We start from the raw sequence: 26,831 nt of genomic DNA, 5'->3' as shown, positions 1-26,831 counted from the left end.
CGGCATTCCAGCTCGATATTCAGTTCGACATTCGGAGATAGTGTTGTATGCTTATTTTCGAATGTCGATCTGGCTCGGCATTCCAGCTCGACATTCAGTTTGATATTCGGATATAGTGTTGTACAATTGTTTTCGAATGGCGAGCTGGCTCGGCATTCCAGCTCGACATTCAGTTCGGCAATCGCATATTGTGTTAAATGCTTATTTTCGAATGTCGAGCTGGCTCGGCATTCCAGCTGGACATTCAGTTCGGCATTCGGATATAGTGTTGTGCAATTGTTTTTGAATGTCGAGCTGGCTCGGCATTTCAGCTCGACATTCAGTTCGACATTCGGAGATAGTGTTTAACAATTTTTTGAATGTCGAGCTGGCTCGGCATTCCAGCTCGACATTCAGTTCGGCATTCGCATATAGTGTAGTATGCTTATTTTCGAATGTCGAGCTGGCTCGGCATTCCAGCTCGACATTCAGTTCGGCATTCGCATATAGTATTGTATTCTTATTTTCGAATGGCGAGCTGGCTCGGCATTCTAGCTCGACATTCAGTTCGGCATTCGCATATAGTGTTGTATGCTTATTTTCGAATGGCGAGCTGGCTTGGCATTCCAGCTCGACATTCAGTTCGACATTCGGAGATAGTGTTGTACAATTGTTTTTGAATGTCGAGCTGGCTCGGCATTCCAGCTCGACATTCAGTTCGGCATTCGCATATTGTGTTTTATGCTTATTTGTGAATGTCGAGTTGGCTTGGCATTCCAGCGCGACATTCAATTCGGCATTCGCATTGTGTTGTATGCTTATTTTCAAATGGCGAGCTGGCTCGGCATTCCAGCTCGACATTCAGTTCGGCATTCACATATAGTGTTGTATGCTTATTTTCGAATGCCGAGCTGGCTTGGCATTCCAGCTCGACATTCAGTTCGACATTCGGAGATAGTGTTGTATGCTTATATTCGAATGGCGAGCTGGCTCGGAATTCCAGCTCGACATTCAGTTCGGCATTCGGATATAGTGTTGCATGCTTATTTTCGAATGTCGAGCTGGCTCGGCATTCCAGCTCGACATTCAGTTCGACATTCGGATATAGTGTTGTACAATAATTTTTGAATGTCGAGCTGGCTCGGCATTCCAGCTCGACATTCAGTTCGACATTCGGAGATAGTGTTGTATGCTTATTTTCGAATGTCGAGCTGGCTCGGCATTCCAGCTCGACATTCAGTTTGACATTCGGATATAGTGTTGTACAATTGTTTTCGAATGGCGAGCTGGCTCGGCATTCCAGCTCGACATTCAGTTCGGCAATCGCATATTGTGTTAAATGCTTATTTTCGAATGTCGAGCTGGCTCGGCATTCCAGCTGGACATTCAGTTCGGCATTCGGATATAGTGTTGTGCAATTGTTTTTGAATGTCGAGCTGGCTCGGCATTTCAGCTCGACATTCAGTTCGACATTCGGAGATAGTTTTTAACAATTTTATGAATGTCGAGCTGGCTCGGCATTCCAGCTCGACATTCAGTTTGGCATTCGCATATAGTGTAGTATGCTTATTTTCGAATGTCGAGCTGGCTCGGCATTCCAGCTCGACATTCAGTTCGGCATTCGCATATAGTATTGTATTCTTATTTTCGAATGGCGAGCTGGCTCGGCATTCTAGCTCGACATTCAGTTCGGCATTCGCATATAGTGTTGTATGCTTATTTTCGAATGGCGAGATGGCTTGGCATTCCAGCTCGACATTCAGTTCGACATTCGGAGATAGTGTTGTACAATTGTTTTTGAATGTCGAGCTGGCTCGGCATTCCAGCTCGACACTCAGTTCGGCATTCGCATATTGTGTTTTATGCTTATTTTTGAATGTCGAGTTGGCTTGGCATTCCAGCTCGACATTCAGTTTGACATTCGGATATCGTGTTGTACAATTGTTTTCGAATGGCGAGCTGGCTCGGCATTCCAGCTCGACATTCAGTTCGGCAATCGCATATTGTGTTAAATGCTTAATTTCGAATGTCGAGCTGGCTCGGCATTCCAGCTGGACATTCAGTTCGGCATTCGGATATAGTGTTGTGCAATTGTTTTTGAATGTCGAGCTGGCTCGGCATTCCAGCTCGACATTCAGTTCGACATTCGGAGATAGTGTTAAACAATTTTTTTGAATGTCGAGCTGGTTCGGCATTCCAGCTCGACATTCAGTTCGGCATTCGCATATAGTGTTGTATGCTTATTTTCGAATGTCGAGCTGGCTCGGCATTCCAGCTCGACATTCAGTTCGGCATTCGCATATGGTATTGTATGCTTATTTTCGAATGGCGAGCTGGCTCGGCATTCCAGCTCGACATTCAGTTCGGCATTCGCATATAGTGTTGTATGCTTATTTTCGAATGGCGAGCTGGCTTGGCATTCCAGCTCGACATTCAGTTCGACATTCGGAGATAGTGTTGTACAATTGTTTTTGAATGTCGAGCTGGCTCGGCATTCCAGCTCGACATTCAGTTAGGCATTCGCATATTGTGTTTTATGCTTATTTGTGAATGTCGAGTTGGCTTGGCATTCCAGCTCGACATTCAGTTCGGCATTCGCATAGTGTGTTGTATGCTTATTTTCAAATGGCAAGCTGGCTCGGCATTCCAGCTCGACATTCAGTTCGGCATTCACATATAGTGTTGTATGCTTATTTTCGAATGCCGAGCTGGCTCGGCATTCCAGCTCGACATTCAGTTCGACATTCGGAGATAGTGTTGTATGCTTAATTTCGAATGGCGAGCTGGCTCGGCATTCCAGCTCGACATTCAGTTCGGCATTCGGATATTGTGTTGCATGCTTATTTTCGAATGTCGAGCTGGCTCGGAATTCCAGCTCGACATTCAGTTCGACATTCGGATATAGTGTTGTACAATTATTTATGAATGTCGAGCTGGCTCGGTATTCCAGCTCGACATTCAGTTCGACATTCGGAGATAGTGTTGTATGCTTATTTTCGAATGTCGAGCTGGCTCGGCATTCCAGCTCGACATTCAGTTCGGCATTCGCATATAATGGTGTATGTTAATTTTCGAATGTCGAGCTGGCTCGGCATTCCAGCTCGACATTCAGTTCGACATTCGGATATAGTGTTGTACAATAATTTTTTAATGTCGAGCTGGCTCGACATTCCAGCTCGACATTCAGTTCGTCATTCTAAGATAGCGTTGTACAAATTTTGTTGAATGTCGTAGTGGCTCGGCATTCCAGCTCGACATTCAATCCGGCATTTGCATACAGTGTTGTATGCTTATTTTCGAATGTCGAGCTGGGTCGGCATTCCAGTTCGACATTCAGTTCGACATTCGGAGATAGTGTTATACAATTTTTTTGAATGTCGAGCTGGCTCGGCATTCCAGCTCGACATTCAGTTCGGCATTCACATATAGTGTTGTTTGCTTATTTTCGAATGTCGAGTTTGCTCGGCATTCCAGCTCGACATTCACTTCGGCATTCGCATATACTGTTGTTTGCTTATTTTCGAATGTCGAGCTGGCTCGGCATTCCAGCACGGCATTCAGTTCGGCATTCGCATATAGTGTTGTATGCTTATTTTCGAATGTCGAGCTTGCTCGGCATTCCAGCTCGACATTCAGTTCGACATTCGGATATAGTGTTGTACAATACTTTTTGAATGTCGAGCTGGCTCGGCATTCCAGCTCGACATTCAGTTCGACATTCGGATATAGTGTTGTACAATTGTTTTTGAATGTCGAGCTGGCTCGGCATTCCAGCTCGACATTCAGTTCGACATTCGGAGATAGTGTTGTACGCGTATTTTCGAATGTCGAGCTGGCTCGGCATTCCAGCTCGACATTTAGTTCGGCATTTGCACATAGTGTTGTATGCTTATTTTCGAATGTCGAGCTGGCTCGGCATTCCAGCTCGACATTCAGTTCGACATTCAAACATAGTGTTGTGCAATAAATTTTGAATGTCGAGCTGGCTCGGCATTCCATCTCGACATTCAGTTCGTCATTGGGAGAAAGTGTTGTACAATTTTTTTTAATGTCGAGCTGGTTCGGCATTTTAGCTCGACATTCAGTTCGGCATTCGCATATAGTGTTGTATGCTTATTTTCGTTTCGAGCTGGCTCGGCATTCCAGCTCAACATTCAGTTCGGCATTCGCATATAGTGTTGTATGCTTTTTTTCGAATGGCGAGCTGGTTCGGCATTCCAGCTCGACATTCAGTTCGGCATTCGCATATAGTGTTGTATGCTTATTTTCGAATGGCGAGCTGGCTCGGCATTCCAGCTCGACATTCACTTCGCCATTCGGATGTAGTGTTGTACAATAATTTTTAAATGTCGAGGTGACCGATGGACGACCAACCGAAGACCGATGGACGACCGACGGACGGGAGAGGGATAACCGATGGACGACCGACAGAAAGATAAGGGACGACCGATGGACGACCGACGGACGGACAAGGGCAGACAATGGACGACCGATGGACGGACAACAGTTGGACGAGGGACGACCGATGGACGGCTGATGGACGACCGATGGACGACCAATGGGCGGCACATGGACGACCGATGGATGACCGTTGGACGACCGATTGGCGACGACTGTTTGGGAAGGGCCGACCGATGGATAACCGACAGCCGTCCATAGGTCGTAACTAAACCAACTGTCGGTCGTCCATCAGTCGTCCATCGATCGTCCCTCGATCATCGGTCGTCCATCGGTCGTCCCTCGTCCAACTGTTGGTCATCCATTGGTCGTCAATTGTCTTCCCTTGTCCGTCCGTCGGTCGTCCCTTATCTGTCTATCGGTCGTCCATCGGTTATTCCTCTCCCGTCCATCGGTCCTACATCGGTCGTCCATCAGTCGTCCTTCGGTCGTTCATCGGTCGTCCATCGGTCGTCCATCGGTCCACCATCGGTCGTCCATCGGTCGTCGATCGGTCGTCCATCGGCCCTAGCTCTCCATTCGAAAATAATCATACAACACTATATGCGAATCCCGAACTGAATGTCGTGCTGGAATGCCGAGCCAGCTCGACATTCGAAAATAGAGCATACAACACTATATGCGAATGATGAACCGAATGTCGAGCTGGAATGCCGAGCCAGCTCGACATTCGAAAATAAGCATACAACACTATATGCGAATGGCGAACTGAATGTCGAGCTGGAATGTCGAGCCAGCTCGACTTTCAAAAATAAGCATGCAACACTATATGCGAATGCCGAACTGAATGTCGAGCTGGAATGCCGAGCAAGCTCGACATTTAAAAAAATTGTTAAACACTATCTCCGAATGTCGAACTGAATGCCTAGCTGGAATGCCGAGCCAGCTCGACATTCTAAAACAATTGTACAACACTATATCCGAATGCCGAACTGAATGTCGAGCTGGAATGCCGAGCCAGCTCGACATTCGAAAATAAGCATACAACACTATATGCGAATGCCGAACTGAATGTCGAGCTGGAATGCCGTGCCAGCTCGACATTCGAAACTAAGCATACAACACAATATGCGAATGCCGAACTGAATGTCGAGCTGGAATGCCGAGCCAGCTCGACATTCAAAAAAATGTGTACAACACTATCTCCGAATGTCGATCTGAATGTCGAGCTGGAATGCCGAGCCACCTCGACATTCAAAAATTATTGTACAACACTATCTCCGAATGTCGAACTGAATGTCGAGCTGGAATGCCGAGCCAGCTAGACATTTGAAAATAAACATACAACACTATGTGCGAATGCCGAACTAAATGTCGAGCTGGAATGCCGAGCCAGCTCGACATTCAAAAAAATTTGTACAGCACTATCTCCGAATGCCGAACTGAATGTTGAGCTGGAATGCCGAGCCCGCTCGACATTCAAAAATTATTGTACAACACTATATCCGAATGTCGAACAGAATGTCGAGCTGGAATGCCGAGCCAACCCGACATTCGAAAATAAGCATACAACACTATATGCGAATGGCGAACTGAATGTCGAGCTGGAAACCGAGCAAGCTCGGCATTCGAAAATAAGCATGCAACACTATATGCGAATGCCGAACTGAATGTCGAGCTGGAATGCCGAGCTAGCTCGACATTCAAAAAAATTGTTAAACGCTATCTCCGAACGTCGAACTGAATGTCGAGCTGGAATGCCGAGCCAGCTCGACATTCAAAAACAATTGTACAACACTATATCCGAATGCCGAACTGAATGTCGAGCTGGAATGCCGAGCCAGCTCGACATTCGAAAATAAGCATACAACACTATATGCGAATGTCGAACTGAATGACGAGCTGGAATGCCGAGCTAGCTCGACATTCGAAAATAAGCATACAACACTATATGCGAATGCCGAACTGAATGTCGAGCTGGAATGCCGAGCCAGCTCGAGATTCGAAGATTAGCATACAACACTTTATGCAAATGCCGAACTGAATGTCGAGCGGGAATGGCGATCCAGCTCGACATTCAAAATCAATTGTACAACACTATATCCGAATGTCGAACTGAATGTCGAGCTGGAATGCCGTGCCAGCTCTACATTCGAAAATAAGCATACAACACTATATGCGAATGCCGAACTGAATGTCGAGCTGGAATGCCGAGCCAGCTCGACATTCAAAAATTATTGTACAACACTATCTCCGAATGTCGAACTGAATGTCGAAGCTGGAATGCCGAGCCAGCTCGACATTCGAAAATAAACATACAACACTATGTGCGAATGCCGAGCCGAATGTCGAGCTGGAATGCCGAGCCAGCTCGACATTCAAAAAAATTTGTGCAGCACTATCTCCGAATGACGAACTGAATGTTGAGCTGGAATGCCGAGCCAGCTCGACATTCAAAAATTATTGTACAACACTATGTCCGAATGTCGAACTGAATGTCGAGCTGGAATGCCGAGCCAGCTAGACATTCGAAAATAAGCATACAACACTACATGCGAATGTCGAACTGAATGTCGAGCTTGAATGCCGAGCTAACTCGACATTCGAAAATAAGCATACAACACTATATGCGAATGCCGAACTGAATGTCGAGCTGGAATGCCGAGCCAGCTCGACATTCGAAAAAAGCATTCAACACTATATGCGAATGCCGAACTGAATGTCGAGATGGAATGCCGAGCCAGCTCGACATTCGGTAATTTGAATGTTGAGCTAATGTCGAACGGCGAGCCTCTTCACGCACCTTGTATTTATAAACATTGGAATATACTCATGCATGATGTGTCATGACCTCGTATATCTTATAAGTCAACTCGAGTACTAGAGTGATGTATGAACCTCACGAGTTGCAAAATATCTCTTCTGCATAAAACAACAATAAACATTGATCATCAAAAAACTATCGAACATACATTTTTCGTCAGCGTTTAACAAACAATTACCATCGATCATCGGAAAATTATCGTCTTGCAGACAGGACTTTAAACGATAATTATAACAGTGGACCCTAATCGTCTATAAACCCATTTATGCCTAGTGGACTCTCCCATCCTTGTAAATTGGATCAATTGATTTCCAAAATTAGGGATGTCTAGTAAATTTATTTTCTATATTTATAATATTTCTTACAGAAATTCCTTTAAGCAAACAGCGCAGACCCTGATGAGACGCCGCATCATGCGAGAGAGAGAGAGAGAGAGAGAGAGAGAGAGAGAGAGAGAGAGAGAGAGAGAGAGAGAGGAGAGAGAGAAGAGAGAGAGAGAGAGAGAGAGAGAGAGAGAGAGAGAAGAGAGAGAGAGAGGAGAGAGAGAGAGAGAGAGAGAGAGAGAGAGAGAGAGAGAGAGAGAGAGAGAGAGAGAGAGAGAGAGAGAGAAGAGAGAGAGAGAGAGAGAGAGAGAGAGAGAGAGAGATAGAGAGAGAGATAGAGAGAGAGAGAAAGAGACTTTTTATTCAATTATACCCTCCGAGACGACAACTTTCTGTATGTCATCTTCAACGTTAATCTGGGTCCTTCTTGATGCATTTGCAATTAACAAGACAGAAGTGTAAATGGTCTTGTTTCCTTGTCATCCGTCTCGGGCTTAAGTTAGACAATACAAATTTGTTGTTTGTCTTATTTACATATTAAAAAAATAGGTACGTAGGCCAATCGTTGTTTTAAACCCTTTTACTATATTCATATTATTGTACACTTTCAGAGTTTGGCATGTTTTGAAGTTTGTCATTAAATGCTTTATATTGATAAATGTAAACATTGGATATAAAAAGCTCCAGTAAAAAAATCAAGAATAAAAATGAAGGTAACCCTCAGCAGGGATCGAACCACTGACCCCTAAAGTCCTGGAGTAAAAAGTCTACCACTTAGACCACTAGACCATTCTTCCAGATACAGTGACAGATGCATTATATACTTTATATAAGCAATCCTCGTAGTTTCACAAAATGTAACGAAAACAACAAAACTTTCCAAATTATTATTTGTTTCGCGTTGCAACGCTTTATAGTTTTCGGGTTTTTAAATCGTCAAAAGATGCATATTATGAATATATTAGAGCATGGTTAATGTTCAGTAGTACTGTTTCCTCACAAATATCATAACTAAAACGAAAGTTTGCGATCTGAAACACTTTTTTAATGTTGTCAATATACCCAATCGTGAAAAGGCCCCTTTAAGATTTTACGGGACATAATTTATTCAAAATCATCCAAATCCGTTTTACATATGTTCATTAATAATTTTGAGTTTATTTTGCAACTATAATTTATGATGATCGAGCGTAGAAATAAAAGATAACTATATATGGAATACAAATAGTTGATATGCACACACAATGCAGTTTGGTCGTGTTACTGCAAACAAACAACTGTTTGTTTTACGCCTTATGTGACATGCACGCTGAAGTGATAAGGCATGCATCGCAAATACAACACCATTGTGTTTCGCTGTCAAGTCCTGTTAGCGTTTAAATTCATTGCGGTCGTAATGTACAAAGGAAACTTGGAAAACCGCTTTTCCAGTGTTCTCCGATAACAGTATAAGTTTCGCAATAATGATCGCGTTAACAACTTACGTATAATGCCAACTACATATGTTTCGCGAAATATGTCACATTAACCTTAACACGGTAATATTCCTGTTTCGTCATCATATAATAACATAAATCATAAACACGCTAACATTCCTGTTAACACTAAATTTTAAGTTTTTGCTAACTAAAATCATGGTGCAATTTGAGGCACTTTCAGGGAGAATTTCAGTACTGCAAAAAAATAAGTAAATTTGTCTCGGACAAAAACACGATACACGTTTAATAAAACTATATTCAAGTGGGTTATAAATAATTATTGCGAAACTTAAAGGGATCTTTTCACGCTTTGGTAAATTGACAAAATTGAAAAAAGTTGTTTCAGATTCGTAAGTTTTCGTTTTAGTTATGATATTTGTGAGGAAACAGTAATACTGAACATTAACCATGCTCTAATATAGCCATTATATGCATCTTTTGACGATTTTAAAACCTAAAAATTATAAAGCGTTGCAACGCGAAACGATTGAATAATTTGGAGAGTTCTGTTTTTGTCGTTAAATTTTGTGAAACTACGAAGATTGCTTATATAAGGTATAAAATACGTCAAGAATGTGTATTCGGCGGAATAGCTCAGTGGGTCAAAGCGTTTTTACTTCAGGACTCTGGCAGGACTCCAGAGGTCACTGGTTCGAAACCTGCTCCGGGCAATGTTCTTTTCCTTTTTTTAATTTTTTTCTTGATTTTTTACTGGAGCTTTTATGATCCAATGTTTACATTTATCAATATAAAGCATTTAATGAATAAGTTAAAAAATGCCAAAATCTGTGAAAAGGCCCCTTTAAGTGTTTTCGAATGGCAGTTCCATGTCACCATATTTAATTACCGTTTAAGAAATATTGCTTTCAGATTAGGTATAAAACAAAATGACCTGAAAGTGCATATAAGAGACGCGTTTGTTCGAAAAAAACATGATGCTCGAGTGATTAATATGCTTATTATCGTGAAACATATATTCTTTTGATACAGCAGGTCTATGCAACCCCATGACATCGTATATCGAAAGATTAGGTCGGCGAAGTGTTTAACAGAATGTGCATCGCTGTTGTTTTAAACAGAACATAAGTTCAAACCAGTTTAGTGTGTTGCGTAATGCAAACAAACAACATTTGTACAAGTGTTGATTAGTAATTAACGTAATATTTGAAATAACAGTAAATTCGTGTATTTTATTGCAAATAGGTATTCCATAAGATTTGTGGAATATTTGGAAATAACGATTTTATCCTTAATTATAAAGCGTGAGGTTTTCGAACGCAATGATATGAATGGTCGAAAGGTGTTGATTTTCATTGTAGTATGAACACTTTAGTCAGGACAGGTAGGTGTATGCATTCTTGCCGTTGTGTAGTTGTAGTTTAAAACGATTTCATTTTTAAAGGGGCCATTTCATGTTTAGGAAAATTGAAAAAAATAAAAAAATAAAAATGTTTCAGATTCGCAAATGTTCGTTGTAGTTAGAAAAAAGTAATACTGGATTTTTACTATGCTCTTAAATATCAATTATATGAATCTTTTGACGATTTAAAAAGCTGAAAAATAAAAAGCGTTGCAACGCGAAACGATTGAATAATTTGGAGAGTATTGTTGTAATCGTTTTATTTTGTTTTACTATATAAAGTATAACATGCTTCACTCATGGTATGAGCACGGATGGCCGAGTGGTCTAAGTGATTGACATTTACTCAAGGGGTCAGTGGTTCGAGCCCAGCTAAGGGTTACTTTTTTCTTTCTGTAATTTTATTCTTGTATTTTTCCTGGAGCTTTTTAGATCCGATGTTTACAATTATTAATATAAAGCATTTATCGACAAACCTCAATACATGCCAAAATCTGTGATTTAACATTAATGTTATAAGTCACATTGATTATATAAGTAGTAGTGTTGCAGCAGTTTTATTGATATGTCATTGTGATTTGTTATACTTCTCCTTTGCGATTGCGTTTCACAGACATTCGATTTAAATGTAATATTCATATGTTACATACAGTTACTATAAATAGTTACAAATGACGTCACGAGCGCGCCGTTATATGTATTCGACAAGCCAATATGATCGCATCGGCATCGGGCCGATTTTCTAGGCTATATCTGAGAAGAATCCAATCGCGCGACCACTTCTGAACAAAATGGCGCTGGGTCTCAGACGTATCCGACGCTGGTTTTGCACAAATTCAACAAACAAACGAAAATAAGAACTACTATACGAAGAACACTATGAGAAATATTAAGATATCGATTAAAGGGGCCTTTTCATAGATTTTGGCATGTTTTGAAGTTTGTCATTAAATGCTTTATATTGATGAATGTAAACCTTGGATCTAAAAAGCTTCAGTAAAAAATCAAGAATAACATTAAAAAAAGGAAAAAAGTAGCCCGCAGCAGTGCTCGAACCAGTGACCCCCGGAGTACTGGAGTAAAAACCAATTAGACCGCTCGGCCATCCTGCCAAGTATGTACAAGAGACGTATTTTATACTTTATATAAGCAATCTTCGTAGTTGCAAAAAATTAAACGACAACAACTGAACTCTTCAAATTATTCAATCGTTTCGTGATGCAACGCTTTATCATTTTCAGGTTTTTAAATAGTCAAAAGATGCATATAAAAGCTATATTAGACCATAGTGAATGTTCAGTATTTCTGTTTTCTCACAAATATCATAACTAAAACGAAAATTTGGGAATCTGGAACAACTTTTTTCAATTTTGTCAATTTACCAAAACGTGAAAAGATCCCTTTAAGCTGCAACTGTGGATTCGATTGCTTACACCATTTGCTCCTATACGCTGTCAAACTAAAATGTGCAACCAAAACAATGACACAAACTAACGTTATGTCTAATTTCTTAGCATAAAACTGTTTAATAAAAAGTCTCAACTTGCAGCCATCTATTTTTCAATAATCATGACCTTAAAAAACATTAGAATTATACAAAAACTGTGATCAAATTAATTTCTTAGATTGCAATTCATGATAAGTTAAGATTCGCGTAATAGTATATGCTAGTCGAATATTTAAAAAGGATCATGCACAACTGAAGAAGTTTTAAATCTGTAAACGTGTAAGTGAAATGAGGAAACATTAAAGTTGTTGCATGATAAGTGAAATACAAGTGTATGTTAGCATATTTAAAGACGCATTTTACAAAACACCTTTCTCAAATGCAAGCCAGACTGTGTATCAAAATCTTTATAACGAGCATGTGCACAATAAATTACTAAACTTGGTAGATGCCGTGAAAGCAATGTTAAAATAGTTTTTATTACGACACGTTTCTGTCAAACTGCTTAAGTATAATTCTGTATTTTACCGCACTTTTGTTGCAATGCAACTTTGGCAATGAACACCTACATGTATTTGGTCACAATCACTACCGTCAGTACCTTTAATGATCCTCCTCATTAATTTCATCATCAACATCATCATAACCGCCATCATTTTCATCTGATGACGTAAGGTGCATACATGATTTATAAAAATATGTATGTATTTTTATTGTGTTTTTTTTCGCAAAAAAAATGTATAAGAAAGAAAGAAAAAAACTGCGACTGGTTGCGAATTTTATGCACTTTTTTTAATATACAATGTAAGTACAATTAATGATGACAAACAAGTGCAGAGAACAAGTCGCATAACTTTCTCTCTTCTAAAAGTTTGAAGTTATTGTCGATAGAACAGTTTTTTAGTTGGACAGCACTAAGCAATAATTATTGGTCATCGCCAACAAGGACGCACGAGGTTACCCCCTTAAATTGATTTTGACGCCTAAAAACGCTGCAAAATTGCAACATCTGGATCGAATTAAACTGTAAGACTTTGAATTATAAGCTCATCGAGCCCAACTGTTTACGATATATTGTCTTTCAATCGTAAAACACTATAATATAAATGAAAAAGTGTTGAAACAATTAATGTTTAGCTGTTTAACCAAGGTTTTGATTTGCGATCAGACAATAAAATTTATTTATAAACGTTGGCATATACTCATGCATGATATGTCATGACCTCGTCTATCTTACAAGTCAACTCGAGTACTCGAGTGATATATGAACCTCACGAGTTGCAAAGCATCTCTTTTGCGTGAAACAACAATAAACATCGATCATCAGTAAAACTATCGAACATATATTTTTCGTCAGCGTTAAACAAACAATTAACATCGATCATCGGAAAATTATCGTCTTGCAGACATGACTTTAAACGATAATTTTATTCGTGGATCCTAATCGTCTATTAACCAATTTATGCAGAGTGGACTCTCCCATCCTTCAAAATTGGATCAATTTATTTCCAAAATTAGGGTTGTCTAGTATATCAATTTCTATATTTAGAATATTTCTTACAGAATTTTCCGAGGCCTTTTTACTAGACGCTAGGCATAAATGGGTTAACGACGATGTTACCAACAATGACGTTTCTGTAAACAAAAATATCTTTAAAAAAGATATACGGCGTTGATTGTGGTTGTGGTTGATGAAAGATAAAGAGTAACATGTATATCAATGAGACAGCAAATGCCTTTTTCTGAACAGTTCTTAGCAGAATCACATGCAAATCAATTACGTTGCGCCAGATTTCGTGGTTTATTTCTCATTATAAAATATTATTAACCATATATCTATAGATATACAACAGAACTACACAAGAAGAATGGAAACTAAATGAAAATAAATGAGTCAATGGCCACACACGCATCAACCGTACATATTTGAAATATTAATTAGCGCGCTCTTCGAACAGATATGTTTTTTTTCGGACATACCGGTAGTTATTTGATTCGATTGTTTATAGTATCGTGAATCATCGCGCTCATGCTTAATAAATTGGTCGCTATGGTGGAATAATTCTTAATAATCAAAACTGGTACTTGTCGTGAAATTATTGAAAACAAGAAATATATTTTTAAAAAGATATACTGCGTTGATTGTGGTTGGAGTTGGTGAAAAGTAGAGTTCAATGAATGAGATCAAAGATAGCGAATGTCTTTTTCTGTGCAGTTCTTAGCTGCATCACACGCAGTGCGGGATGTTACGCGGAGTTTTCGCGGCTTATTTTACATTATTACATATTGCTGGTCATAAACCTATATATACAAAACAGAAAACCTAAAGAAGAATGGAAGTGAAATTAAAACATATGAGTCAACCGGCCACACGCGAAGTATCCGTACATATTTTAAACATTTATACGCGCGTTCTTCGAACAAACCTGTTTTAGTGGTTTGTCGGGCATTGCTATTTTATTCGATTATGAACCGTATCGAGAATCATCGCACTCATAATTCTTAATACATTAGTCAATATGATGGAATAATTCTTGTTAAATTAATCAAAAATACTATTTATCATGGCATTGTTGAAAATACATTAAGAATCTATTATTAACATACCATACTTATATCGCTGAATATCTTCATTTAACATATTTCTGGTCTAAAGAAAATTCCAGTTCACCTAGTTCACGCGATAGCGTCTATATATTATATAACGATTATTTTCCTGGCCGCGAACTGACCCTGATACCTTGCCGGTTGGAATGCAATGTATTGAAGTGAGGCCACGCTTCCACTTCTAGAACGACGGCTTGTTTAAAACTTAATACTTTTACATGTTAAATGTTCAATTTCGAAAACAATTTAAAATGATTTGGCCAAAACAAATATCAGGATAGGGAAAAATGATATTTTTTTAAACTTAAATATACTAGTATACAGACAGACATATGGAAGTAATTGCTCAATATGAGAACATAGCCTTTAAGTACAAACGCTCTGGCGCTGGCAATCCTATGAAAATAAAGGTGCACGCACAAACTGTGTTGATGTCAAGAGTTGAGTGTAAAACTATTCTATCCACAAGCCTTTTCAGTAGAGATAAAATTGTTTCATTCTGAACACGCAGTATAACAGTGTTACAAAGACGCGTTCATGTTTCCAATGTTTGGTGGTATGCTAAAATCAGCCAATGGAATATTGAAGTGTATTCATTCGTGGTTAGCCGCCGAAAGGTCAGGTAAGGTCAAAAGTGACGTTAAACAGCTACGCCGAAAAAATTAGCCCTGAACCGCCATCGTTCGCCTACCCCCGACGTTCTTCGCATTTCACCGGCGTGATTATCTGTAGAACATCATTGCAATAACTGGATAATATTATAGCTATCATTTTCGACCATTTGGAAATACGTGAGATACGATATCTGTTCTTCGTAATTGTTTTAAACTGAAACCACCTGAGTGTGTGGATAGACCCATGTTTCTAATTCTGATGTGTTAGCCGTACCACTATCGGTATTTAATAGTCGATGTGAACAGAGTTACGTGAGATAATACACTTGTATTCAAGCACTTATTAACAGAACCTTCCCGCGTATGTTCACATGCTTCCGACTGAGTGTGTACGCATGCTATCAATGTTTGCATGTTGAATCAGTGCGTAGATAAAAAGACGCCAATAGGGATTTTCCCGACTCTAGTGATATTGCTCATCTGAGTGCTTCCCTGAAAGCAATCTTCTATGGAAAAGGAGAAATACTTGAAAATTATACATACATTTTGTAGGCGGTGAAACTCCACTTTGTTAATTATACTTTAAAGGGCTGGTCGCATATTTGGTTATTGTTTTAATGTATGGTACACGTGTGTGAAAGCTATTTTTTCTATTTCCAGGAACCTCGTTAATGTGAACATGCCCCACAGAAAATGTCGCAAACGAATTATTGTCATTTGCTTTGTCATCATTGTGCTCGTGTTTATTTCCGGTCAGGCTTTAAACTCAACATCTATCTATGAAAACCTTGCCAGAAATCTCAAAGATTTCTCGGAACTTACACAACTCAGAAATGATTCAGTGATGGAAAGAATCTCACAATTTAAAATACGCAAGTTTGGTTTAGGGCATTTTTCCCCGAGAGCGAGACGACGCGTTTTTGACGTCGATTGTGCTGCAATTATAAACGGGAGCAAACTGGAAATTGATCGCGCCAATGAGCTGATGAACAATAAAGCATTTTCACGTAAGGGAATTTCAGACACTGGTTATATCAATTTAACAAAGAATTGTGATACATTTAAACTTACCCGTGGTTACCATGGCTTCATTCAGAATAAAGAAGAACCGGAATACCCAATTGCGTTCAGCATTTTGCTGTATAAGGAGGTGGAACAAGCTGAGCGCCTTTTGCGAGCCTTGTACACTCCTCGGAATTTTCTTCTGCCTGCACGTGGACGGCGATGCAGCACCGGAAGTTCATGAGGCCGTGCAGGGAATAGCGGACTGCCTAGACAATGTGTTCGTAGTGTCCAAGAAAGAGTTCATTGTATACGCCGGATTTTCGAGGCTCCAGGCGGATATTAATTGCATGGAAAATCTTGTAGAACGAGGAAACAAGTGGAAATATTTCATTAATCTCCCTAGTCAGCAGTTTCCGATCAAGACAAATGCGGAACTTATTGAAATACTAAAAATTTACAACGGTGCAAATGATATAGAAGGGCTTACCGGAAACAGACGATTGGAAAACCGGTTTAAATTTAGATATGTTTATAAAAGAAAGGAGCCGAAAGATATGAAACCCACTTTATATAAATCCAATTATCTTCGAAGCGATCCTCCATTTAATATAACGGTAGTGAAAGGAAGTGCATACGGGGTCTTCACTCGCAAATTCGTAGAATTTGTGGTAAAGAGTAAACCAGCCCGGGAAATTCTAGACTGGTTCCGAGATGTGTACAGTCCGGATGAATATTACTGGGCTTCACTGCAGTATAATCCTCAGATAGGGACCCCTGGATCATTTTATAACGGTAACGTAATTTCGCAAATTCCAATATCAGGGTGTAGAATCAATAGGGTTTTCAGCGGTTTACACGCGGGCTTGACAGAATGTAATCACGCCGTTAAGAACTTTATTTTTGCAAATATCTCAAGTTATTGAAATACATTTGCAAAAATTTATAGTGTATAAAAGACAGGTTTCCTTGCAGTTTGTGCCGATATCTTAAGTTATAAGAATAAATCTTTGAATACGTTTTATATCGGTGACAAAATTTCACGTTGCGTGACACAACCGTGTACAGTGAATGCTGTAAAAATGAAATTTTCAAACAAGAACACATGCTTATTAAATAAAGTCATTCTAATGTATGTCACATTGCCATAAGCAGCATAAACATCTTTCTTTTATGCTCTAGTTGACATTTTTAAGAAAACTTGTGTAAAAAAGTTATTTGAAAAAAAGCACCACTTGCCATCGTTTAAATCCGTTAAGGCTAACAGGTGGAACCCCAAAAAGTCACGTGATCCAGCACCCTTATATAATGTTAAAGAACAATTGTTTTGTGCTATGAAAAAAAATCGTTAGTGTTGAACAATTTGAAGTAATTGTGGTTTAGTCATATTAGAATAGTGTACAAACATAACCACACCAACACCACACAACCACCACCATCGACTACTTTCACTATACTACTCCTACTACATCTCCAACAGCTACTAAATCACCAGCTTCAGTATTTGTAGCACAATTAACTCTACTACCACCACTGCCATCTTTACTTCTAATGCCACAACAATAACCAACAGCGCCTCCACGATAACTAACCTCACCAAGACAACATTTACCATAACCGCGATCACCACAAATGACAACACCAAAACCTCGATGATCACCAATCTTACCCGGACAATAATAACCTCAACCGCGATCATAATTAATTATTTAATCAACATAAAACGTTACCAATATTTCCATAACAACCACCATAACCTCGACGATCACCACCCTCATCCCGACAACCAACACCACAGCTACCACCACTGCTTCAATTGCCAACAAATAACAACCACCAACACCACATTTATCAACGATTGTCTCCTACAGGAAAGCCCGATGATAAGCCATGGCTAGCAGTATATGCGGCCTGGGGAGGGGCCAACCCGTGTCAAGGGAAGTTCGTCAGGGGCGTCTGCATATTCGGGGTCGGCGATCTCCAGGAATTAGTCTCCAAACGTCACCTCTTCGTTAACAAGTTTTTCCTGGATTATCAGCCCCTTGGTCTTGACTGTATCGAGGAATGGCACCTCAACAGAACGGCAGACCCGAGCCATTTGTTAGCTTTCAACGACACGTTTTATCAACAGTTACCTTTTATCAACCCAAAGGCTGCGTGACGTCAGTGAAAACCTGGACTAAGGTCGCTCTACATACAATGTGAAGCGATTTATTTATTAACATGTATTTATTTTGTATTATGTAGAACATTCGTTTCACTTTTACATTAAAATGAAATTGTATGTGCTCATTAAAAATGAGCTGAGTTGCACCTCATTTTTGTCAATCCAACTAAGGTGTTCAGCACCAACTTGAGTGTCTCATAGATGTTTTGGATGATTATGTTGATGTGTGAATACCTTTCAACCAAACTATACACGAGCGCAAACGAAGGCCCATGATCGATAGATATGAGCAAAAAACATTAGTTCTCTTTGAATCCAATAAACTATTATGAAAATGGTAATGTCGACACTTTTTAACTTTTAACTCTGGTCAATTGTCTTCATATGTGCAATTTTTGTTTGAGATTTTGTATCCCTTAACATCTTTTATTTTACAACGCATTTACATAACTTGACACTTTTGAAATATGCAATTATCCTTTCCTTCCTTTGCTGATATATCGTTACTTCAGTTCAATAATTATTTTATCGATTAAATCCTTTGTCGTTTTTTTGTGTTTGTTGTGCCGCTTTTTGTAGCTTTGTTTTGCTCTTGTCTCTTTAATACTTTCGGAAATTACTTACAAGTATTAAGTTTTGCATGTGTTTATTAAAACGACGAATGTTATGCATTTTTTCATACTATTAAACTATTTTTTCAACATTAACTTTTTCGTTGTTGAGAGAGAAAGAGAGAAAGAGAGAGAGAGAGAGAGAGAGAGAGAGAGAGAGAGAGAGAGAGAGAGAGAGGGAGGGAGGGAGGGTAGGGAGGGAGGGAGGGAGGGAGGGAGGGAGGGAGGGGATGTGCGGGCGGACCTTTCTGTCTTGCTTTCTGTCAGCGAGGGAGTCTTGAAGGATTCTTTCTTTGGGCGGGCTTTGACTTGGTGTCTTTTTTCGATTCTTTTCGGAGGATTATCTTACTCGCTTTCTTTTTTGGTTTTTCTCTCTTGCCCGCTTGGTCGTTTTTCTCCTCTTTCTTTCCTCTTCGATCTTTCTTTCTTTCTTGCTTGTCTTTCTTTCTTTGCTCTTTCTTTCCCCTGTTTTCTTTCTCTCTCTCTCTCCTCCTCTCTCTCTCTCTCTCAGACTCTCTCCTGGATCTCTCTCTCGTCTCTCCTCTCTCCTCTCTCTCTACTCTCTAGGAAGGTGTTGAACCTGAAACACATAATTGTTTGAAGATTGATAACCCATGATGCCATCGATCCTACCTGTGCACTGTGTTCAAAATACATTGTGCATGGAGAAATGCCTGTGCGCATGCCAATGATTAAGTACTTAAATTTGAACACCAAAATCAGAAAAAGACACGGTTAATAATCAAACGCATGCAAACAAATGCAGAATTTGAAGATCAGTGTCAACAATATAATCATTTTGATGTGTGTTTAATCTGTGCAGAATGTTACCGATTGCCATTGAATTGTGTTTATGAGCATATATTTAACTGAACGCATTGTCTACCCAATACACCATCGTCTTAATAATCAGTTAGTAAACAGTGCGTTGTGCTAAATCGTTGCGCTTTTAATTCTCAATGTTTAAATTTACGTTACAATGACATTTTCACTAACGTTGATGACATTTTCACTAGGTTGATATCCTTTTAAAAGAATCATCACGATTTCAAAGCAAATATAATTACATCTGAACTTTTAAAGAGGCATATTAATTGGTATATGTTATTATTATATAAAGTATATGTTTAATACTTTCTTAAAGCCCCATAAACACTCCAATTCAAACAATATTTCGTTAAATAAGTTATTTAATGAAATACAAAATGCTCGTGTTTGTTCGTGTGACAATATATTCCATGTGAATTTCCGCGACGATATCCGAACATTTACGAGCAAACGCATGAGAGCTACGTCGTGCTACGGACGCTGCCTAAAGCCAATCTCGCTTTCGCTCGTAAATGATCGGATATCGACGCGGGAAATTAAAATATAACACATTGTCACAAAAAAAACTAAAAACGAGCACTTTGTATCTCTTTAAATGTATGTTACAATACCTCATCTAGCGTTGAAATTTTGGCAATTGCTATAAGGAACACTGATTTGTTAGGGTTAACTTTATTTTACGGAATATTTTACGAAAAATTCGTTAATTTTTAGTGTTTATGAGGCTTTAAAATATCGTTTGGCAAACTTTAGCCGCGTTTTACTTTAGCGACAAGAATGAACGTTACTGTAATCGATTGTCTTGCAGGCATTTCTATAAACGATAATTGTAACCATGGTTACGTATCATCCACAAGAAAGCCGTAAATACTAAGCTTTAGTGGGGCCATTTAACGTTTATAATGCGACTCGCGTAAAACAATATAAGGCATGATCAATGCCTCTCATCGTAACACGTTAGGTGGTTCTCATTTTACATCAATTAAATTTGAAATAAGTTTTTAAAAAATGCAAAAAAGGAAGACGGTTTCAGTGTATGTGACTGATCGATGGCTTCAAGGCAAATACAGTATTTAGTTATAAATAGAAACCGCAGTCATATACAGTCAGCATAATGGATTTCATATGTATAATGGAATGGATTTTTTTTTTTGGGGGGGGGGGTGCACCCACAAATTGATTTTTATAATTCGACTTGAGCAAAGGACAGAGGATACAGTTTAACTTTCGCAATTCGCATCCAATACATTTGAGTCGCGTTCTGAGAAAACTGGGCATACTGCATGTGCATAAAGTGTCGTCCCAGATTAGCCTGTGCAGTCCGCAAAGGCTAATCAGGGACGACACTTTCCGCCTAAACAACAAGATTTTCGGTAAGAAGGAACTTCCGTTAAACGAAAAATACCATAACAGCGGAAAGTGTCGTTCCTGATTAGCCTGTGCGGACTGCAAAGGCTAATCTGGGACGAAACTTTACGCACATGCATTAAGTCCAATTTTCTCAGAACAAGACACATTTAGTCTGCAGACAATAAAAAAAAATCCAAAAAAAACATCCTCTTACGTGGAATAAAACGTTTTAGTGACATAATCAATTTGATTCTGGCGACTAATATATGCTTGGACCACAAGGAAATTTTGCCGCCAGAATTTGGGGAAGGAAAACACACATAAACTTATTTTACTTCCACATTATCAGATACTAAGGCGAGGCGCAGAATAATAAAAGTTACTGTGCACATATGTGTTGAGCCTTTTGCCAAACTCATTTAGCTCATTTTATACTACCATTATGTACTATTAAGCGATAAACAAATGATAGTGATAGTATAAGTGTGATGGAGTAAGGGCTAATGTTGAAATAAAGTCCTTGAATGTTTTTGAACAGTTTATAGTTTACGTTGACTGATAACGTAAAATGATGGAAAGACCTGTACACGAAAATAACAATTTTCAAAACCGAACAAAACATATAAAACAATTTAATGTTAAATCAGTAGATGTGATGTTCACTAGCATTTCAAGATATAATAAATCAAACGGTTCTATTTGTATTAACAACATTTAACCCATGTATGCCTAGCGTATAGAAAAAAGGCCTTGGCAAACTGCGTAGACCCAGATGAGACGCCGCGTGATGCGGCGTCTCATCAGGGTCTGCGCTGTTTGCTTAAAGGAATTTCTATAAGAATGATTCTAAATATAGAAATAAATATACTAGACATCCCTAATTTGGAAATAAATTAATCCAATTTAGAAGGATGGGAGAGTCCACTAGGCATAAATGGGTTAAACTCATCAGATGGGAATACTTGTCGACCACAACGCTGGACTTGCGTCTACAAGATGGTCTTGACATAGACTCGCGCAAGCGTGGTCAGTGAATTCGTATAATAAGAGATAGGACTTGAGACTTTAGACTTGCGAAATAGAAACATAAATTAACCAATTTATGCCTAGTGCACTCTCCCATCCTTCTATATTTGATAAATTTATTTCCAAAATTAGGGATGTCTAGTATATTTATTTCTATATTTAGAATAATTCTTACAGAAATTCCTTTAAAGCAAACAGCGCAGACCCTGGTGCATCATGCAGCGTCTCATCTGGGTTAACGCTGTTTGCCAAGGCCTTTTTTCTAGACGCTAGGCATAAATGGGTTAAAAAATACATTTTATGAATTTCTGATGCGGCACATCCGACGAACATCTGATCAATTGGTTGTTGCCTTGAAGTAATCATGATAATGTGTCAATTATGTCCTATTGTTCACGTATTTATGATAAACAGTGCAAAATAACGCTTATTTATCAGCTTAAACTCAATTATTTTCAGTAAGGATGGAATTCAGTGTTCACTTCTTACAAAATAGTTTCAAGCAGCATATATTTGTCCTGGATATAGACACGTTTGTCAAATCAGCTTGTTCTTCGCAAAGATGTTGGGGACAATTGATGCCTTGCTATGAATGACTGTTGTAAGGTGAAAAAGGGCAAAGATAAAGTTTGGGCGACCTTATTTTGAAAGCAAATAGCCGGTGTTTTACACTGTGTGCGAACAACTGGGTGGGGTAATGACGTGGAAAAACTACCAACTGACCAACCATCTAAAAAGTGGTGATTCGAGAAAAGCGGTCAATTGTCGACAACGGTGATTTTGGCAATTTCCATTGACTGACCGCTGTTCGAGAGTTGTGTACTTAATATACCTCATCTAGCCTGACAGTGCTCCAGCTAGGCCTAAATAATCGAAGGGCGCCGCGCCCTGTCCTCCCGAACCTCCGCCCTGCCCCCCGAACCTCCGCCCTGCCCCCCCCCCCTCCACCCCCCAAAAAAAAAAAAACATTTTTTTTTTTTACATATGATTATTCATAAATCTCTTATTACACTCTTATTAGTTTAATCCTCATTGTAGACATTATATTTGAATGGTTTAATAATAATGGGAATAATACAATTATTTATAACATATAAATTAACATGCAATAGGAAGCATTCCAGAAACACCCGCGCGCTCGTAATTGCCCTTTTCACAAAATACTGCGCGTCGAAAGTGCCCTTTTGACAAAAAAGCCCCCCTGTCCTTTTCAAATCCTAGCTGGTGCACTGCAGCCTCTAAACCTATAAGTTCGTGCACCTTAAACTTCAAAGTCATATATTTCATGAAAAATCATTAGACAATAACTAAACTTGATATATACTTTATGATTCATCTTTTGTTTAACAAATAACGAGTGAAATATGTTGGTTGACAGACAATAATAATGGAGTTACGTACCTTTAAACATTCATGTATATCGTAGTCTGCGTCACACAGAATTACCCTATAAGATCGTGCACAGATTTTGATGACGTCACAGCGAGGCCCTGGGATGTGTTTATAATAACCGACATATGTTTTTGTGAATATGTGTTTATTTGTATTAAATATGTTTTTTTAGATGAATTTCGTGAATAAACTGTATTGAAAATAATGGTTGAAACAAAACTGGTCTTCATAAAAACGAAATATGAACTGTGATAACTGTATTCAGAGGTCTAGATAAAGTGTATTTACTAACGGAAAATAGCTTAATAAAATTCTTTTCACAATGGGGGCATAAAAGGCTGTCACCCCTTCTAATGGCAGTTGTTTTGTGACAAAATCTCAAATTGACGCAGCGAGAATCTTTATCGCAGTAGGCCGGTTACGATCTTAATGTATGGTCTCGTGTCATCATTTGGGGGTAAAATTTTCCGCAAACAGCATACTTTAACCGTATTGTAATGCAAAGTTCAGAGTGCACAACACAAATTCGAGACGGGCCTCCAAGGGAAACTACTCTTACAACATTTTACGATCAAAACATTGACAAACATAGCCGTCTGGTGAAGGAAATGTGCAGATTTTAAACATCTTTTTAGGCTATTTCTTTGGAACGAGGTCAGAAAAACGAACATTATATCATATTTATTGTTTTTTCATCGTGATTGTTAACTTATCGGCTGTGGAAATTCTCGCGTTAAAAACTGAACAGTTTACGGGCACTTGCGTTCGAATGTTGCTTAGAAGTTTACGTCATAAAAGAGTATACGATCTTATAGGGCTGCACGAAGTTATAGGAACAGAGGAGTTACATTTATACAAAAACGTTCGGCAAACATGTCATTTGCAATAACATTGTTGTATGAACCTGCCACTTCAACATGTCAAAAAATTGAATTTAAATGTAAAACATACGTGTCTTTTATTATTCTGGTCATTCTTGTTCGAATGTTCTGGTCTTTTCTTTTTTTCTTTAGAAAAATGTAAAATTGTCTTATGTTTTGAAATAGGTATACATGTATATAGTTTGTAACACGACAAGAGTATTACTTACATTTTCATATAAAAACGAAAGAGTATTTATCGATTAGTGCAATATTGATAATCTAGTTCTAATCTGTGAATAACGCGTGTGAGATCACGAACCAAGATCTGCCAATCGTACGTCCACGCACTCTCTACAAGACACTCGGGTACAAGCTTGCGAGCAGCACAGAAAATCTCACCGCGATATTTTGTGAACGCTGCGTTACCAAAAAAATGCGTGTAGTGATCTAATTAATTCGCGTTTCTTTCTCATATTTACTTAACTCCACGTTATTTTATATCAACATTCATTGATTCGCGAAGTTCAAAGTGTAAAATGACCGTCGTCAATGTCATACAAAAGTGTATAATGAAACAATACACATAATATTACGTCGCGACGGATGAATTTTGAATACTTTGTGTCCGAATTTCAATGTAAGCATACTCAACTGAACACGAATGTATGAGGATTTCGCTCGTGTTAAAGGAAATAAAGAATAACACATATACATATTAACGCATCTACAAAAATGCTATTCGGTAGTGAACACTATAACAAATGTGCGTAAGGAAGCGTTTACAAAAGTCACTAAATTAGAGTGAAAATGTTTCCAAAAGTACGTAATGGAGATTGAAAGCGTCTACAAAATTACCTTTAATAGAGAGAACGCGTTTACAAAAGTGCTTACAGCGCGTCAAAAACGTTTACAAAAGTACATTAAGAAGAGAAAAGGCGTTTTCAAAGTGCTGAAAGTAGATTTTAAAGGATTCCAAATGTACGTTAATTTAAGTGATAAACGTGCACACAAGCGCCTAACACACAATAGCATGTATACAATTACGATTCATAAAGTAGAGTTTTAAGGGCAACACAATAACTGTTTCAGCGCATATTCTCACACTTTTTACGTTTTTGTAAGATAAAAAAGTAAGTTGAAAACCTTTCAGCAAACGATTTCACACCTATCAAATTAGTTTCCATGTGTACATGCTGTCATGATTTCGTCACATTTTGATTTGGGCCGTGCGCTGTGAAAAGGGGTTTGAATGCATGTGTGTACAGTGTCGTCCCATATTAGCCTGTGCAGTCCGTACAGGCTAATCAGGGACGACACTTTCCGCTTAATGGTATTTTCTGTTAAGAACATTAGATTCTTCTTTGCGAAAATCCAGTTTAGGCGGAAAGTGTCGTCCTTGATAAGCCTATGCGGATTACATAGGCTAATTTGAGACGGCACTTTGCGCAATTGCATCAAACTTCCTTTTCACAGAGCGAGGCACATTTTATATTTGTCAAATGAAAAATAATAAGCGATATTTCAGACCATATTAGTAACTGTCGAAATCGAATAATAATTGTTCGTACAGTTCTATTCAAATAAACCAGACGAATAGCTGAACCGATCAGAAAGTGCGCGACGAGTTCCGAACATCCTGACTCAGTAAAATATTTATGTATCGTCCTAATTGGTAATGAAAAAGTCAGAAACCGGACGGACTCGTATGTCGTGAAGGAAAGAACAAACACAATATTGCTGATGTAAAATGTCATTTATTATATAATGCCATAAAGTAGATAAAAAAGAACAGATTCATTCCAAAATGGCATGATGGGCGGTAAAAAACACGCCTGACATAATTTTGATAGCCATGTTTTCATTGTTGAGTACGTTTCATCCCTTAAGTGAATACGCTGATAATTGTTGTTTATATAATGGCAGATGTCCAATCTTTGTTATTTATATACAAAATATTTGTTATACAATAAATATATATATGATATAAATACTTGCTATACAATATGTCCATTCAATGAATGGAGTGATCACGCTCCACTGCATTTTTCGCTGAACTGTAATAACATTCCCCGTGGTGGTTCATACTATTCAGAGACTAGGTAGATATAATGGAAACAATATTGCTAGACAAGAAAGATATTGTCTTTGTTGCTATGCCACGGATATTGAGGACGAATTTCATTTTGTATGTATTTGTTCAACATTTTTTATATAAGAAAGAAATACATTAAAAAATATTAGTATAATAATCCATCTGTTATTAAGTATGTACAATTGCTTCAATCAACCAATAGGTCTAAAATAATACAACTTTGTTTATTTGTTAAGGAATCGTTGAGTATTAGATTGAATTTGTTTAACCGTATAACGTAATTTTCAAATTGTTCCTCCTCTGTACTTCTGTATATATTTGTTTTGTAAATATTCATATTTGTTGACACTTGTTTTCTGCGCATATACATGTTGACATATATAAATACCAACCACATGTGATGTTGACAGTATCCGGACAATCGCTCCTGCGCTAAATTTCACAGGGCGGACAGTCGCTCCTACGATGTT

The 26,831-nt window shown here is 38.6% G+C and overlaps 1 protein-coding gene across 1 annotated transcript in view; it reads left to right on the top strand.

The window, feature by feature from the left end:
* LOC127867423 (beta-1,3-galactosyl-O-glycosyl-glycoprotein beta-1,6-N-acetylglucosaminyltransferase-like) overlaps nt 1-18,340 on the top strand; it is a 163,056-nt gene extending 144,716 nt beyond the window's left edge. The window contains exon 3 of the mRNA XM_052408560.1: nt 17,904-18,340. Within this exon, the coding sequence (XP_052264520.1) occupies nt 17,904-18,193 (290 nt within the window). The 3' untranslated portion in view covers nt 18,194-18,340. The remainder of the gene's footprint in view (nt 1-17,903) is intronic.
* Nucleotides 18,341-26,831: the final 8,491 nt, after the last annotated feature.

The sequence above is a fragment of the Dreissena polymorpha genome, chromosome 2, assembly GCF_020536995.1.
Source record: "Dreissena polymorpha isolate Duluth1 chromosome 2, UMN_Dpol_1.0, whole genome shotgun sequence".
In the NCBI taxonomy this organism is placed as follows: domain Eukaryota; kingdom Metazoa; phylum Mollusca; class Bivalvia; order Myida; family Dreissenidae; genus Dreissena; species Dreissena polymorpha.
Note: the sequence above shows the minus strand (reverse complement) of the source record. Positions and strands in the feature narration are given on the sequence as shown.